Raw genomic sequence first — 17759 nt, forward strand, 5'->3', positions numbered from 1 at the left:
TCCAGAGCAGACAACATGGAATTCCTTGAGAAATTTATGAGGATCTTCATTCTCAAGGCCTCGAAATGGGGGCAGTAGATGGATTAAACCGGATTTGAGCTCAAAATTTCAAGCTTCTGGAAAGGTGATACACAAGGGCTGCTGGGTAACCTCTTGTGTTGCCCACTCACGGAGAGTTTTTTCAGCATCATCTCCGTTCTCGCTCATGATGAATTCTGATTCGGTTTCAGAAGAATCTGTGAGTTCGGGTTTGTCTGAAGATGATGATGAGTATGTTTTGAACGGGCTGTTAACGGGTGAGGTAGGTGGTGCTTTCGGAAAAGGTTGAAATGAGTGTTCAGGTTCGTTCCACAAGGGAGTGCCTTGTAGTATGGGTGAGGTTGAGGTTCCTGTTTGTTGCTTCCGAAGTTTTGCTTCCTTCTTTAGCTTCCTAGCAGTCTTCTCAATCTCTAGATCAAAAATCAGATTACCTGTACGTGAAGATCTTGGCATAAAACTATTAGTGTTTTACCGTGTCCCCGGCAACGACGCCAATTTGTTAAGACCGCTGTCGTACACGATTTAAACAAATAAAAAATAATAAATAAACTGCTTTATGACACTAACAGGTAGTACAGGTAAGCAGGGTCGGATCCTCAGGGACACGTTCTAATGTTTACACCTCTTTGCGTAAGGTGTGGTCTAATTCTTGATGAATGCAATAAACATAAAGGGGGGGGGGGGTTATTTCTGAAAATTAAACTAATAGAAATCGAAATTGACAAAAGAATAACTAAATTTAAAGTGATGAAAATTCAAATAAAAGAAAGCAATTCCAGTTTCGCGGTGAGTCCCCTAATCATATAATTAACCTTCAACACAATATTTGACTATGCACTTGTTTAAACTGGTACTAAAGTTCATTAACAAGCTCTAATGACCTTTATTACAAAAAAAAATTTTAATCAAAATAAGTTCTTTGATATAAACCTAACTTTTTACTAAATTAACCAAACAAGCTCTTGATTAACAAAGAAAAGTTGCATTAGACACAGTGTAATTCCCAGTAAAGTTCAATACCTCTCATAAGCTCGGAGGCGTTAAAACTTGTTTGATCATTTCATATTAGAGTTAACCCTAAACTTAGAATTAATCTAATACTTGTCACTTTTTACTAATTAATCTAGACAATTACGGATCTAAACAATTAGATGACTAGAATGATTCACAAACAATTTAAGTGGCCAACAGAAACTGAAATCAAAATCAAACATTCAGATTAACACAGAACTGATCAAACTAAACAGTAATCATAGTCAAACATAGTGCCTAATTATGATTCATACGAAACGGTTACGTCTTGCGAAACTGAAATCTGAGTTTTTAGCCTGACATGGCTAAAAACTGATTACAAACAGTGGAAATAGAATCTAAACGATAAATCTTACTAAACTATGAATTGGAATCGAATCGTCTCCTTTAGATCTGCTTTCTTCACTTGAAAACCTCTGAAAATCGCCTCTGAATCGCCAGGAATCACCAATTAGGGTTACTGGAAGAGTATGGGGTGGTATTTATACGTCTAGCTGTCAAAACGACGTACCTGCGATCGCAAAGGGGTATACCTGCGATCGCATGTATCACCAAGAATGTGTCACGGGACTCTTTAATGAAGTACGTTGCTATTTTGAGGCAATTTGACCAACCTGCGATCGCAAAGGCACAACCTGCGATCGCAGGTTCTCTTTTTTTCTCATCTGATGAATTTTGTCACTCGTTGAAACCTCGATGGCAACCTGCGACCCAACCTACGATCGCAAGGTCAAACCTGCGATCGCAAAGACATAACTTGCGATCGCAAATGAAGCTTTTTGGCTCTTTTTGTTCGTTGTTCCTCCTTCCAAGTAGTTTTCGATCATTTCCCGGCATCCTTCCTTGGTCTAGACTCCAACTTAGCTCCTAAGCATCCACAAATGCATCCCGAACTTGCACAATCATCCATGTGCTCCAAATAGCCCTGAAAAGTCATAACAAACGTGAGCAGTACGGGCATTCTACAAAATAATCATGAAACACGAAATACATAAGAATAATCGGAAATTAGTTAACTTTTATAATGAAATACGTAGGAAATTGTGCTAAAAGATGCATATATATGCATCTAACAAACCTCCCCAAGCTTAGACCTTACTTGCCCTCAAGTAAGGAAACGATAACTTTGGAAACAGAATTAGGGCTAAAGGCAATAACTAGACAACCTAGACACACGTTAACTAAAACTAAAAAAAAACGAAAACCTAAATAATAAGAACTACCAAAGCTAAACATAAAACATGCATGCAAAGATGAACAATGAACTAAAAAAAAGTATGCAAATGAGAAACAAAAAACTAAATGAAACATGCCTTTTTTTTTTCTTCTTTTGTTTTTTTTTATATTTTCTATTTACGATCAGACTTTACATCGATAATGGGCTCCAATCACTAACACCAAAACAACCATCATGCTTTCTTTCATGTATCACATACTCCCAAAGTAAGGAAGACCACAAAACGGTGCAACCCAATAATCCAACTCTAGTTTTATTTAAACTTTGTACCTTAATTAGTTTTATGAGCGAAAATAACATAGTCCGGATCTCATGTCCTTAAGACTAGATGGCCAAGAATCAGAATCGACGCATCCTTAAGAACCCGCACGACCAAATCAGCTTTCGCCGAAGCAGCAAGGGCCAACCCCCGTAGGAGCCCGAGCTCTATGCTTTCACTTTTTCGAGAGCCACAAGTATCATATCACACAGTTCTTTATTCGCCAGATGTAACTTTGGAACGGCTTCTAATTTGATTGAACTTGATTTATACTTCGTTTTGAGCTTGATTTCTTCAATCTCTCTCTTTTTTTTTTCTTTTTGGAATTTCTTGAAGTTTATTCAATTGAGTGCTTGAAATTCTTTGATTTGGGTACTAGATATAACGTTGTACCATTTCTTCATTTTGACTGTCTGGATCTGATACTTAAGCTCTCTGTTACCGCGAGGGTAAAGCGTGTATACAAAAGGGTCATGTTCTATGGGTTCAGAGTTGCCGATAAAGATTCTTTTAAAACATTAATAAGCAAATCATCCTAGAGTTGTTATTACCGCCCAAAAAACGTTTCAGTACGCTATTTTTTTTTATTATCTAAGGTCGGGGTCTCGAATCACGGTGTCTTGGGTCCCCTGGTTATGACAGCTGATTCTACACTTCCAATAACAATCAAGTCGCTTCGGATTTTTTCATTTTCAATTCTCAATATCCCACTTCAATTCTCAATATCCCACTTCTTGAAAATGCAAAATGCAACAAAATGAAAATATTTTAGAAAAACTAGGAAGAAATAAAATGACAAATAAAAGAAAAATATTTTTGGATTTTTAAACTTTTCTAATTTTTTTTTTGTATTTTTTTTAACAAAATAAAAACTTTTTACAAAAAGATAGGAAATCCCCAAGCTTAAAATTAAGCATTGTCCTCAATGCTTAGGGAGGAGTGGAAGACGACTACTAGGACGGGGGAGCATAGCGACGGAAAAACTCGTCGCGGAAATCGTCGAAATCGTCGTGCAGACCTAAGAGCTCGTCACGATAGTCGGTAACCTGAGTGCTATATTGCTGATAGTCGAGGCGAAGACCAGTCATCGTCTGTTGAAGGGAAGCAATATCCCCACGGAGTTCAAGATAATGTTGGTAAGTGAAGGGAGAATTGGGGTGAGGGTGAGATGGCTGGGTGGGTGGGGGCTGATCCTGAAAGTCAGTCTGCATAGGATCAGGCTGGCTAAAGGATATATGTGTGGCGTCTGCGTAGTCTGGGTGCTGAGTGGATGAAGATGGTCGATCAGACTGTGGACGATGTGCCCTAGGTGGTCGAGGGGGTGAGTGTATGTTCGAAGGAAGCACCCACTCAGTCCCGCTAATGGGGTCAGCGAGAGCTATGACATCAGGTCCAGTGACCTTGAAATACGTGGAGCGATCCCGCATCCAAACACACCCACCTGGGGCAGTACGAAGCATGTGCATAGCCCGGAAGTTCTGCAGGGTCAGACGAAAAGAATCACCGGTAAAGAAGGTGTACTCCGGAGGAGATTGCGGCTCGAGGGAGCGGGCAATGACAGAAATCAAACCACCACAGCGAATTGCACCGCGAGTGAGAAGAGCTATAACTCTATGGAACCGTCTAATGATAATATCACCAAAATGTGGACGGTATGACCCGGTGATCATGCACCACAAAAGAAAAAGCTCGGCTTTGTCGGCTTTCGTGGTCTCAATCTGTGCATAAATGATATTGCATATAATTTTCAATGCAATTTTGAGAACAGGGTGCATGATGTTAGTCTGTACGGATGAGGCTGAATCATAAGACTCCAAACTGGTAATGGAGTACCAAAACTCGCGTACGTCAAAAGCGGGGGTGGGCTAGGATAAACTAGTGATGGGAGTATGAAAGATAACACATAACTGGTCCACGTGAAGAGTGTGAGGGGTGCTAAAAATGCGTAAAGCTATGTTTCCCTCATGATTTACCTCACTAAGCGTGGCTAAAAACTCTCGGGTGAATAGGGGACAAGTGCCAAAATCTGCAGATAATAGGCGCTCCCAGCCAATATTCGCAAAAAGAGTGTGAACACCATCATAAATATGGAGTTCCTGCATTAAGGTGCGGCTAGAGGCCCAGACCTGTGGCAAAATCTCGCGGTCAAGAAGTTGCTGGTAACAGTCGAGTGCGGCCAGTGAACCTAAATCTACAGTGACATTGTCCACCTGGACTGTGTATGACGGGTCTGAGGTGTCAACCTGTCTGCGTGAACAGGAAGGTCTTGGGGGCATTTTGTCAGGTAAATTGGGACAAGGTAGACACAATTTCCAGGTAAAAATAATAATAATAATAAAGCAAAAATAAATATTTCTAACTACTCCCAAACGACCACACAAATATATAACAAAAACAGAAATTCAGTTTCAGAACGAAAATACCTGACTGTGCACTGAGCAGCAGTATATTTTTCGTGCCGAAAAAATTTTGATCTTTGAAATTCTGTTCTGATGAATCTCTTCTGAATTGCGTCGTGAGCAAACGTTTCTACTTTTCGCGACCTGCGGATGACTAACGGAACGTAGATCTGAAAAAGAAACTCGCAAAAATTCAAATTTCAAAATGAACAAAATGAGATTTTTGGAGAATTTCAACCGTGAAAACATGATTTCGTTACCGTAAAGATGTTGTAGGAGTAAAATAGAAGAGATTGATACCTTTTTTTCTTGATTTGGACGAAAAACGAGCGATTTGGGTGTTTGTTGGTGAAAGAACTCGAAGTATAATGGATTTCAGAGAGTGTTTTTGAAATGTGGTGGTTACAAATGAAGGATGCGATTGTAATTTATAGGGAAAACACAACCTGCGACGACAAGGAGGGAACCTGCGATCGCATGTTTGACTTTTTGACCGTTGGGCACATTTTCCAATGCAAGGTAACAGATAGATTATAAGAAACGGATAATTGCGATCGCAAGGGGGAAACCTGCGATCGCAGGTTCTGAAAAACGTCCTCAAATTGATTTTTTCTCTTTCAAAAGTGAGCCGGGAACAAAAACGAGATACATGCGATCGCAAGGGGCAAACCTGCGATCGCAGGTTTGCTGATGATCTCAAAATTTTGATCTTAAAAGGGTCGAGGGTAAAATCGTCATAAATTTTGTTACATGCGATCGCAAGGGCTATACCTGCGATCGCAGGTTTGCTTTTTTTGTGAAAAATGACCCAAAAAATCATCGACTTCGTGTTGCGACCCTAATCCGTATAACCTGCGATCGCAAAGACTGGACTCGCGGTCGCAGGTTCCACCAAAACCTTATTTTTCAACTTTTTACAAAATCTCTCTGTTCCTTTTTATTTTAAAAACACGATTCAATTGAAAAGAAACGACCTAAGTAGCTAAAAACACACAAAAAATAAAAGAAGTTTCAAAAACGAAAACCAAAACAAACGCCCGGGTTGCCTCCCGGTAAGCTGCCCGTTTTTATTGTCGTTGGCTCGACATTGTTACTTGGTTTCCTCAATTGCGGTAAGTCGGGACCTCAACTACCTCCACTTCTTCATTTGTAACATGAAACCTTTCGTAAAATGGTTTGAGACGGTGACCATTTACCTTAAAAATCTTTCCTGTTTGTTCACTCTTAATTTCTATAGCACCATGATCAAACACGTTAGTAACAACAAAAGGTCCCACCCAACGAGACCTCAATTTACCGGAAATAAGTTTGAAACGAGAGTGATATAAGAGTACCTTTTGACCGGTAGTGAATACCTTTCGCGAGATCATCTTATCGTGAAACGCTTTCGTCTTCTCCTTATAGATTGCCTCGTTCTCGTAAGCATCATTCCTGATTTCTGCTAACTCTTGAATATCCAATCTTCTTTTCTTCCCAGCTTCATCCATGCTCATATTCAACTTTTTGACAGCCCAATATGCTTGATGCTCCAATTCAACCGGTAATCGACAAGGTTTGCCAAAAACAATTCTATATGGTGACATACCAATAGAAGTTTTGTATGCTGTCCGATGAGCCCATAACGCATCATCCAATCGAATACTCCAATCTTTCTTGACTGGATTGATGGTTTTCTCAATGATGCCCTTGATATGTATGTTTGAAGCTTCAGCCTGCCCATTGGTTTGCGGGTGATATGCTGTGGATACCCGATGTGTGACACCATATTTCTTGAGGACTGCTTCGAGGGTGCGGTTGCAGAAATGCGTGCCCCGACCATTAATAATAGCCTTTGGTGTCCCAAACCTAGCAAATATATTTGTCTTGACAAAATCAACCACAACCTTGGCATCGTCTGTTCATGTAGCTTTTGCCTCGACCCATTTGGATACATAATCCACAGCAAGTAAGATGTATACAAACCCGAAAGAAGGCGGAAACGGACCCATGAAATCTATACCCCAAACGTCAAAATTTTCACATACCAAGATCGGAGTGAGTGACATTTGATTACGAGATGTCAGAGACCCAGTCATTTGACATCTTTCACAGGTTTTGCAAAATAGAAAAGAGTCACGAAAAATATGAGGCCAATAAAGACCGTTGTCCAAGACCTTGCGTGCGGTACGTTGTGGACCATAATGCCCTCCACAAGCTTCTGAATGGCAGAAATTCAGGATTGACTTGACTTCATCTTGAGGTACACATCTTCTAATCACCTGATCAACACAGTGTTTCCATAGATACGGTTCGTCCCAAACATATCTTTTCGCCTCCTTCTTTATTTTATCTTTCTGGGCCCGAGTGAGATCTAAAGGGAGTTCTATGGACACCAAGTAGTTCACAATATCAGCAAACCAAGGAGGGTTCTGAACAGCGAATAGATGCTCGTCAGGAAATGTTTTGTGGATCGGTGTCGGGTCTTCAGGTGGGGTGAGTCGGCTCAAATGATCAGCTACCAAATTTATTCTCCCACTTTTGTCCCTAATCTCTATATCAAATTCCTGTAGCAGCAAAATCCATCTAATCAACCTTGGCTTTGAATCTTTTTTGGCAAGAAGGTACCGAATGGCTGCGTGATCTGAAAAGATTATGACTTTTGTGCCCAACAAATACTGTCTGAATTTTTCCAATGCAAAAACAATTGACAACAACTCTTTTTCAGTGGTGGAGTAATTTGCTTGGGTGATGTCCAAAATCTTTAATGCATAATATATAACGTGGGGAACCCGGTCTTTTCTTTGTCCTAGAACAGCTCCAACAGCAGTGTTACTGGCGTCACACATTATCTCGAATGGTAAACTCCAATCTGGGGGCTGAATGATGGGGGCAGAAGTAAGAAGATTTTTCAGCACATCAAAAGCTTTCTTGCAATCTTCATTGAAGTCAAATTCAGCGTCTTTTTGCAACAGCTGGCACATGGGAACTGATATCTTTGAAAAATCTTTTATAAACCTCCTGTAAAACCCTGCATGGCCAAGAAAGGAACGCACTTCCCGAACATTCTTCGGGTAGGGTAAGCTCTTTATAAAATCTATTTTTGCTTTATCGACTTCCAAACCTCTTTTTGAAACAATATGCCCAAGAATCAGACCTTGGTCAACCATAAAGTGACATTTTTTAAAATTTAAGACCAGGTCTGTTTCTATACATCTTTGTAAGATTGTTGTGAGGTTTTTTAAACAAATATCAAAGGAGTCTCCATAGACGGTAAAATCATCCATGAAGACTTCTATGGTATTTTCGACATACTCAGAAAATATACTAACCATACACCTTTGAAAGGTAGCAGGTGCATTGCAGATTCCGAATGGCATACGCCTATACGCGAATGTCCCGAAAGGGCAGGTGAAAGTCGTTTTCTCCTGGTCTTCTGGAGCAACTGGAATCTGATGGAAACCTGAAAATCTATCCAAGCAGCAGTAGTGGGATTTTCTAGCAAGCCTCTCTAGCATCTGATCTATGAATGGGAGAGGAAAATGATCTTTCTGGGTGGCTGCGTTTAATTTTTTGTAGTCAATACACATGCGTCGTCCGTTCTGAACCCGAGTTGGAACCAACTCTCCTTCTTTGCTCTCTACCACTGTCACTCCAGCCTTCTTAGGAACAACTTGAACTGGGCTGACCCACTTGCTGTCAGAAATTGGGTATATCATCCCAGCATCCAATAACTTCATAATTTCTTATTTAACCACCTCCATCATTGGTGGGTTTAATCTGCGTTGGGCTTCTCGCGATGGCTTATAATCTTATTCCATCAGAATTTTATGCATGCATAGAGATGGGCTGAGTCCTTTAATGTCTGCAATAGTCCACCCGATTGCGCTTTTATACTCCTTCAGAATTTTGATCAGCTCTAACTCTTCTTTTTCTGACAGCTTGTTGGATATGATAACTGGTAATGTTTCTTTTTCTCCAAGATATGCATATTTCAGATGTTGGGGAAGTGTCTTCAGCTCCAAGATGGGGGCTTGTACTACAGAAGTAAAAAGCTTGGAGTTAGAAATTGGTAATTTAAGAGTTTGGGTACCATACCTCAGCTTTCTCTGCTGGTCCATATGAGCTGCCATCTCTTGAACTTCTCTATCAACCACATAATTTTCTGATATAACCTGAGCTGCATTAATAGACAAATTTCCGTGGAGCACTAATGCTAGTGATTCACGGTTAGCAATCTCAAAATATTCTGTAATTAGTGGTTCAATTACATCAATAAAATTAAGGGCTGAAACATCATCAGGATAATGCATGGCATCATAAATATTGAAGTTGATAACTTCACCATCAAATTCCATTGAAAGGGTACCATCATAAACATCTATTTTGGTTCTGGCAGTTTTTAAAAATGGTCTCCCCAAAAGAATGGAACCTGAGTTTGGTGAGTCGTCATCTCCCATATCCAAAACATAGAAATCAGCTGGGAATATGAGTTCATTCACTTGAACCAAAACGTCTTCCAGTACACCTTTTGGGTGTACCAGAGAACGATCAGCTAACTGAATGATGACTCCTGTTCTTTTTAAAGGCCCTACCCCGATAGTTTTAAAAAGTGAATATGGTAAAACATTTATAGAAGCTCCTAAGTCCAACATAGCTCTTGGCACTGAAAGGTTCCCCAATTTGTAAAACAGCTGAAACATTCTTGCTTACTTTAACTGTTTCGTTTCCTTTTAATTTTCTTTTTGAAGTACACAACTCTTTTAAAAATTTAGCATATCGGGGTAGATCAAGAAGGGGAATATTTACCTCAACCTTTCTGAAGAAATCCATAATCTCTTTATCTTCCTTTTCTTTTTTCGTGTTTTCAGTCTTGAGGGAAAAGGAGGAGGGGTAATTTTTACTTTAGGTTCAGCAGGTCCATCTTTTTTCTGCACCTCTTCAGTTGCCTCAGATTTTTGCTCAACCACGATCTCTTCTTCCTCATCTTCTTGCTGATCTGGTCCTTTGTAGTTTTTACCACTTCTGAGGGTGACAGCACAAGCATTGTGCTTCGGGTTTTTCTCAGTCTGAGATGGGAATTTTCCTTGGGTTTGTGCTTCTAGTTTGCTCATGGAGTTCGCGAGTTGTGATACCTGCTGCTCCAGATTTTTGATGTTGGACTTTGTTTCATTCTGGAAAGCTTGGGTACTGGTAGCAAGACTTTTAACTATGTCTTCCAAAGACATGCTGGAACTACTAGCTTGTGACTGAACAGGTGGTTGCTGAAAATTGCTCTGGTGCTGATTTTGCTGAAAAGATTGCTGAAACCCGGGTGGAGCTTGATATTGGTTTCTTTGCTGAAAATTTTGTTGAGGTCTTGGCTGGAAAGTGTTATTTTGAGTCCCTCCCCAAGCTTGGTTGTTGCGATGTTGATTAAATGGCCTTTGCTGAAATCCTCCCATAGCTTGCATAGATTCATTATCTTCTTGAAGTATTGGGCATATATCAGTTGGGTGCCCGGTTTTGCAGCAGATCCTGCAAGGTTTGACCTTTGGCTCTATACTTTTTTCTTTTGTCAACAAAAGGACAGCTTTAGTCAATTCTGAAATCTGGGATTCCAGGTGGGCATTGTTCATCTCCTTGACTCCTATCGGATGATCTGGGTACCACTCTTCCTCAGTTGCTGAATGTTTTGATTCATTGGCCAGCTTCTCTATTAATGCCCTGATCTCTGTTGGTGTCATGTCTGAAAGTGACCCTCCACTAGATGCATTTATTAGTCGCCTCTCCATAGGTATCAATCCTTCGCAGAAACACTGATACAACTGATAATCACTAATGCCATGTTGTGGGCATCGGACTAACAGCTTCTTGAATCGCTCCCAATAAGTGTGGAGAGCTTCTCTTTTGCCTTGTTTTATACCCAAAATCTCTCTGCGTAGATTTGACACTTTCGCCTCGGGAAAATATTTTTCTAGGAAGAGCTTGGCGAGTTCATTCCAGCTTGTTATTGAACCAGATGGAAGGTCATATAACCACTCTTTTGCTGCATCTTGAACTGAGAAGGGGAACGCCCTGAGTGTGATCTGGTCTTTAGTAACTCCATGGGGTTTCATTCCAGAGCAGACAACATGGAATTCCTTGAGAAATTTATGAGGATCTTCATTCTCAAGGCCTCGAAATGGGGGCAGTAGATGGATTAAACCGGATTTGAGCTCAAAATTTCAAGCTTCTGGAAAGGTGATACACAATGGCTGCTGGGTAACCTCTTGTGTTGCCCACTCACGGAGAGTTTTTTCAGCATCATCTCCGTTCTCGCTCATGATGAATTCTGATTCGGTTTCAGAAGAATCTGTGAGTTCGGGTTTGTCTGAAGATGATGATGAGTATGTTTTGAACGGGCTGTTAACGGGTGAGGTAGGTGGTGCTTTCGGAAAAGGTTGAAATGAGTGTTTAGGTTCGTTCCACAAGGGAGTGCCTTGTGGTATGGGTGAGGTTGAGGTTCCTGTTTGTTGCTTCCGAAGTTTTGCTTCCTTCTTTAGCTTCCTAGCAGTCTTCTCAATCTCTGGATCAAAAATCAGATTACCTGTACGTGAAGATCTTGGCATAAAACTATTAGTGTTTTACCGTGTCCCCGGCAACAGCGCCAATTTGTTAAGACCGCTGTCGTACACGATTTAAACAAATAAAAAATAATAAATAAATTGCTTTATGGCACTAACAGGTAGTACAGGTAAGCAGGGTCGGATCCTCAAGGACACGTTCTAATGTTTACACCTCTTTGCGTAAGGTGTGGTCTAATTCTTGATGAATGCAATAAACATAAAGGGGGGGGGGTTTATTTCTGAAAATTAAACTAATAGAAATCGAAATTGACAAAAGAATAATCTTCGATGAAACCGGGATATCTTCCAAAAACCGGGCTTCTCGCGGGAAGAGTTTTGGCTCGACAACTCTATTTCTCGGGATCTTCGGGGCTTCGGGACTTGCTTCGGGTGTCGGGATGATACCGGGGATTCGGGGGTATTTCTCGCAAAGTAGAAGAAAGAAAAAGGGTGAAGAAGTGGAAAATTAGCAAACAAGATCGGCTGGTCTCGCACCTTATTTATAGGGTGAGGCTGGCCTTCGGTACGCAGCGCGTTCCAGCGAGGTACGCAACGCGTTCCCTGAACGCTGCGCGTAGGAGCGGGGGTTTGGTTCTTATCCGATGAGAGCTCCGAGTCAGCAGATACATGGCCAATCTGAGGCCTACCAAACGAACGCGGGGCGTTCGTCCTTTGGGATGCGTGCCTCGAACTTCAGAAAATCATAACTCTTACATACGATCTCCGTTTTCGAAGTTCTTTATATCCACGCGTAGGTGAGATTATGCTCTACAACTCTCGTTTAGATTTCGTCGGCTAATTTTGAATTTATTTTTATTATATTATATTTAGTAGGTCGGGACAGGAAAACTCCGTTATAAACTCATAACTTCTTCATCCGACGTCCGTTTTCGTCTGTCTTTTCACCGTTGGACTACTATCGATGAGATCTTCAATTCTAGTTTAGATTGTTTCGGCTAAAAACCACTCGATCTCATATTCGAACTTTGGGCTGCATACCGCTAAGTCGAAACTTCGAAAAATCATAACTTCCTCATACGAAGTCAGATTTGGACGTTCTTCTTATGCATGCTCTCGGTTTAACTTATTCTACGACTTTCGTTTAGATCACTAAGGCTAGATGTCGCTCTATCTTAAATTCATATTTTACGTCATTCAGCGTCGTGCCGGTTCTGTCGCGAAACTTCGACATGTCACAACTTCTTCGTTATAACTCGGATTTCAGCATTCTTTATATATTCGGAAACCTCGTCAGGACCACTACCACATCCTTCATAGATGTCGGGTTTATCTAAAATTTTATTTTGACGCTTATTTTTATCCTTAATTCATTTAAGTCACACAACTAAGCACAAAACATATAATACTTAAATAATACATTCTATTATTTCAAAATGAGTTACAAAGGTTAACCTAAACTTTTACACCATCAGTAATGTCTAGCCTAGAAACACGGACGTTACAGTCGCTCTCAAACACGCAGAACCAACATTCAGATATTAAGCCCAATTTCATGAAATCAGATTTACGTTATTTTCTTATTTACACTAACCTAAATTAAACCATTTGAATTTACCTCAGTACCCTTTGCTGTATTTTTTTATTTACATTTTAAGATTTTCAGTTTTGATATTTACAAAAATGGCCCTTACATGTTGTAGCCCTAGATCTAAGTAATTAGATGGTTGAGATTTGTTCTCACGTTCTCAACCTTTCGTCTGTTCTCGATATAACCTACCTCTATATATATATATATATATATATATATATATATATATATATATATATATAGGTGTGTATCTATATATTTTTTTATAAAATCGTGTTTGTTTATATTTTTTTATAAAATCGTGTTTGTATACATTTTATAAAAACGTGTTTGAATAATTTTTTATATAATACGTATTTGTATATATTTTATAAAATCGTGTTTGTATACGTTTCATAAAATGTATACAAATACGTATTATATAAAAAATTATTCAAACACGTTTTTATAAAAAAAATGTAAATAAACATGATTTTATTAAAAAAAATATGGATAAAATAGGTGTTTGTATACATTTTTTTTTGTAAAATACGTTTTTGTATACATTTTTTTTTATAAAAAACAGATTTGTATATATTTATATACTTAATAAATACCCATTTTTATAACTAGATATTTCAATTACAAAAAAAGTTTTTAAAAAAAGTTTTTATATAGAAAATATAAGATTTTTATGTGAAAATACGTTTTTTTTGTATAAATATGATTTTATAAAGAAAAAACATATTAGAAACAATTATTTGAGAAAAAAAGTTGTAAAAAAAACTAAAGTTAGGATGAATTCATAATAAAATTCTAAAATTTGGGCAGAAAGGGTAAAGTTTGGACCAAATTTGTAACAAAATTTAAAATCTGAGCCAAAAGTGTAAATTTTGGACCAAATTTGTAATAAATTTTGAAATCTGGGCCAAAAATGTAATTTTTGAAAGTTGGATGACCTGTTGACCGGGTCAAATGGTTAAATTGAATACGATTACCGGTATTTGGGCTCAATTGAATAAAAAAATATAGGGGCTAAATCGATTATGAGGCCAATATGGGACTTTATTGCAGTTTTCCCTAATATCTATGTAACATTTGTATCATAATATACATAAAAAAATATGATCATAACAGAAAGAAAACAAAAAAAACAAACTAAAAGTGGGCATCTATTTAGAGGAATAAAAACAAAATAAACATAATTGTTTTTAGCTTTTGTATTGAAGAAAAAACAAAAAATATAATGTATCTTTCCCTAATAATTAGGCCTTATGGAAATGTGGACTGTATTGTAAATAGATAAAAAAAGAAAATTATTAAAAAAAGTTAGAAACCAATAATTGTGGTTCCACCCATAGTAAGGTTCTGTTTCGCGCCATAGCTAGCTTATTTTTTTGAGCTTTTTGGGTATGTTATATTTGACAAATCAAAAAGTAGATTATAAGCTAGCGTTTTCATAAGCTACTCCAATCAACGTTTGAATGAGCTTTTTCTATTTCTTCCAATTACGCCCTTCAAAAATAGCTAATAGATATGCACGATCACAAAATCTCAGGAACTGATTATCCCAAATTATCAATTACCCTCCAAATCGCAAGAAACTTTTCCCTCCATCGATTTCCATAAATTGGTGCATTATTGATGCTATCGATTTCTATTAGAGAAGTGGGACCTCGTTACTAATTTGTATGAAGAGGCATCGTTGAAGTCTTCTTTATCATCATTGAAGTCGTCTTTATCATCATCAGGTAAGATCAATTTCCTTCCAAATCACAAGAAATTTTTCTCTCCACCATCGATTTCTATAAAGCTGGGCATTATTGATGCTATCGATTTCTGTAAGAGAAGCAGGACCTTGTTGAAGCTACTAATTTGCATGAAGCAGACGTTGAAGTCCTGTTTATCATCATCAGGTATGCATTCTTTTGTTTACCTTTATTTTCTCATCCAGTTGATCGATACTATACACATGAATTTAGGTCTTCATATTACTGTATCGATCAATTTCATCTATTTGTTTTGCTTTAGTGATTTTTTAGCCATCCAAGTTAATTTTCCTTCTGAATCTATAATGCTATGTCTGGTTCTATTTTTATATCCTATGTTGTATGCAAGAATCAAGAAGCAGGGGTATTTTATTTCCAATATACTTGTTTGGGCTAATTCATTTTTATCTCCCAATTGCTTTCTTTTTCTCTCAATTATGTAATAGTTCTCGACTCCAAATCTTATACACTAACCCACTTTTCACTTGTCTTGTTATATTCCTACATGCCCTGTAAGATTTTTTTTCTTACTTAAAAACCCCATTTCATCATCAATGAAAAAATTGTACCCATAAGAAAGATAGAAATTTGTCAATAACAGATAACAAAAAGTTTAGTCATTACTTACCTGTAATTCAGTAGGCATTGAATTGCTGCCTTTTTCTCCTAATTGTGTATTTTTTGGTTTATGTTTGATGCCATTTTTTGGAGTGTTGATCAGGGTGGACTGTTCAAACTTCAAAGTGCATTGTTTTTTTGAAGATAGTCACTAAGTTATCAGAATTTGTCTGTCAATTATAGATAATAAAAAGTTTAGTCATTAGTCCTTAGGGGTAATGCATTTTCTATAATAGTTTGGTCTTACTTTTCTGGAGGTGGTGTTGTTTGTTTTTGTTTGTTCCTTTACTATAGCCTTGTACCCTGTTCCCTACCCGCTGCTGAATTTTATATATAATACATGTACAGGGCTTTTACAAGAAACCTGGCTCCTAACAAAGATACCGAAGAAGGTATAAACTGGACCAACGAGAATATTGTAAAATTTTGTGAGGTTTGTATCGACTACATTACGAATAATGGACGTGGTCAACTCATGAGATGGCGAGAGATAGAAGACTTGTTTGCAGAAAAGGTTGGTAAAAGGTGTAACTTTAAAAGCTTAAAGAACAAGTATGATAGCATGAAGAGAGATCGGCGCCTTTGGAAATTTTTAAAAACGGGAGAAACTGGTTTAGGTTGGAACCCAACCACCGGAAAGCTAGATTGTTCGGATGAATGGTGGGATAGAAAGCTAAAGGTATTACTTAGATATTTTTATTTGTAGTATTGTGTCTCCTTTTGATATTATAGCGTCTTATTAGTTCACTTTATAAGAGAAACCACATGCAAAGAAGTACCGTCACAAGGGAGTTTATCCACTACTAGAAGAAAAATGGGATCATTTGTTTGGTGCCGCTGTGGCAACAGGAGTGGGTTGCGTAGCTCCCTCATTAAATCTGGAGTGTGCGATAAATCAATTAATGATGCAGACGAGATACAAAATGAAAATGCTTGGTCCGATGAGGCTATGCGTGAATATTCTTAATATTCTAGACTAGAGAGTCTAGATAATCAAGAAAATTCTTTTTGGACTAACTTTGATGAAGAGGTTACTGGTAACCCTTCACACTCTGATGTTCCTAAACAAAATAACAAAAGTCTGAAGCGTAGAAAAATGGAATCTGGGGCTTTGTTTTAACGAGGGAGCATATATAAAAGGTTCACGAAATCCATTCAGATATTATGGGTTTGATCAAGCAAGGTTCAAACACTAAAAAGGACGACGTAGGACCTAATATTAAGCAGACAACGAAAATTATGAACCGTTGTAACACCCATAAAAATTCAAGCCAATTTAAAACTTTTTAAAAAATTTAAACCATTATTACAGTTTGTTTTCAAAATAATTTAAACATCAGAGTATCCCCAGAATCAATTCATGAAAATGTAAGGAGGTGCACGATCACGCCTTCGTCTTCCCGCGATCATCAGAATACCTGAAACAATAATCGATAAATGTAAGCTCGAAGGCTTAGTGAGTTACCCCCAAAATACCAACGTCTTACAATCATAATCATATCATATAACATATAAACAAACAACCTGCATAATGACCCTTCAGCCTGACTGGACCGCCTCGCAGGCCTTCAGTCTATCTGGACCACTCTCCGAGCCTTCGGCACGTCTGGACCGCCTCGCAGGGCCTACAGCCTATCCGGACCGCTCGCCGGGCCTTCGGTCTGACTAGCATACACTTCTGGGTCTGTAGTATATTCGGACCGCCCTGGGTATGTTAGCCTTCAGCACAAAGCAGGACCGCCTCAACCCAACCCCCAATCAAACAAACATGTGCACATACATATCATATGCTATCATAATAACAGTCAAACCGATCTAGCAGATCAAATAGCATAGCAACATCCTATAACCAGGACACCGACCTACCCAGGTCACTAACATAGCATAATCCTATAACCAGGATACCGACCTAACCAGGTCACTAACATAGCATCGTCATATAACCAGGATACCGACCAAACCAGGTCACTAAGCATAAGCATATCACCATCCTAACTACCGGGATGCAAAACAATAAACATATCATTTAATAATCCGGATACAAATCCATAAAGGGTCGGCCTTGGTGCCTTAGACCCTGTTGATATAGTGAGGATAACTCACCTGGCACTGTTGAAGTTCCGCAGATAACACTCCAGCTGCTGGTTGACAGCTTCCTGAACTGTCAACATCAAACAATATCCAATTAATAATTGGTTCCAAGTCCAAGGTCCAACTCACACTCTAAAGACCCAAAAAGTCAAGTAATGGGCCAAAGTCCAACATATGGCCCAATTTTCCAAATTGGGCCCAGACCTGTACATGGTCTTACCTTA

At 38.6% G+C, this 17759-nt stretch overlaps 1 protein-coding gene across 1 annotated transcript; it reads right to left on the reverse strand.

Annotated features, from left to right (window-relative positions):
* Positions 1–8754: 8754 nt before the first annotated feature.
* Positions 8755–11040, reverse strand: LOC145158689 (uncharacterized). Its single transcript, XM_079077547.1, has 2 exons — positions 9847–11040; positions 8755–9636 (listed from the first exon to the last, which is right to left on the reverse strand). Exons 1-2 carry the CDS (start codon positions 11038–11040, stop codon positions 8755–8757), a joined length of 2076 nt encoding a protein of 691 aa, XP_078933673.1.
* Positions 11041–17759: the final 6719 nt, after the last annotated feature.

The sequence above is a fragment of the Lactuca virosa genome, chromosome 2, assembly GCF_052849685.1.
Source record: "Lactuca virosa cultivar CGN04683 chromosome 2, Lactuca_virosa_CGN04683_v6, whole genome shotgun sequence".
Classification (NCBI taxonomy): Eukaryota; Viridiplantae; Streptophyta; class Magnoliopsida; order Asterales; family Asteraceae; genus Lactuca; species Lactuca virosa.

Coding starts and splice junctions, on each gene's coding strand:
- LOC145158689 (XM_079077547.1), bottom strand. CDS start 11,040: ATGAAACCCCATGGAGTTACTAAAGACCAGATCACACTCAGGGCGTTC. Junction 9,637..9,846: donor ATGGACCTGCTGAACCTAAA/GTAAAAATTACC, acceptor AGAATGTTTCAG/CTGTTTTACAAATTGGGGAA.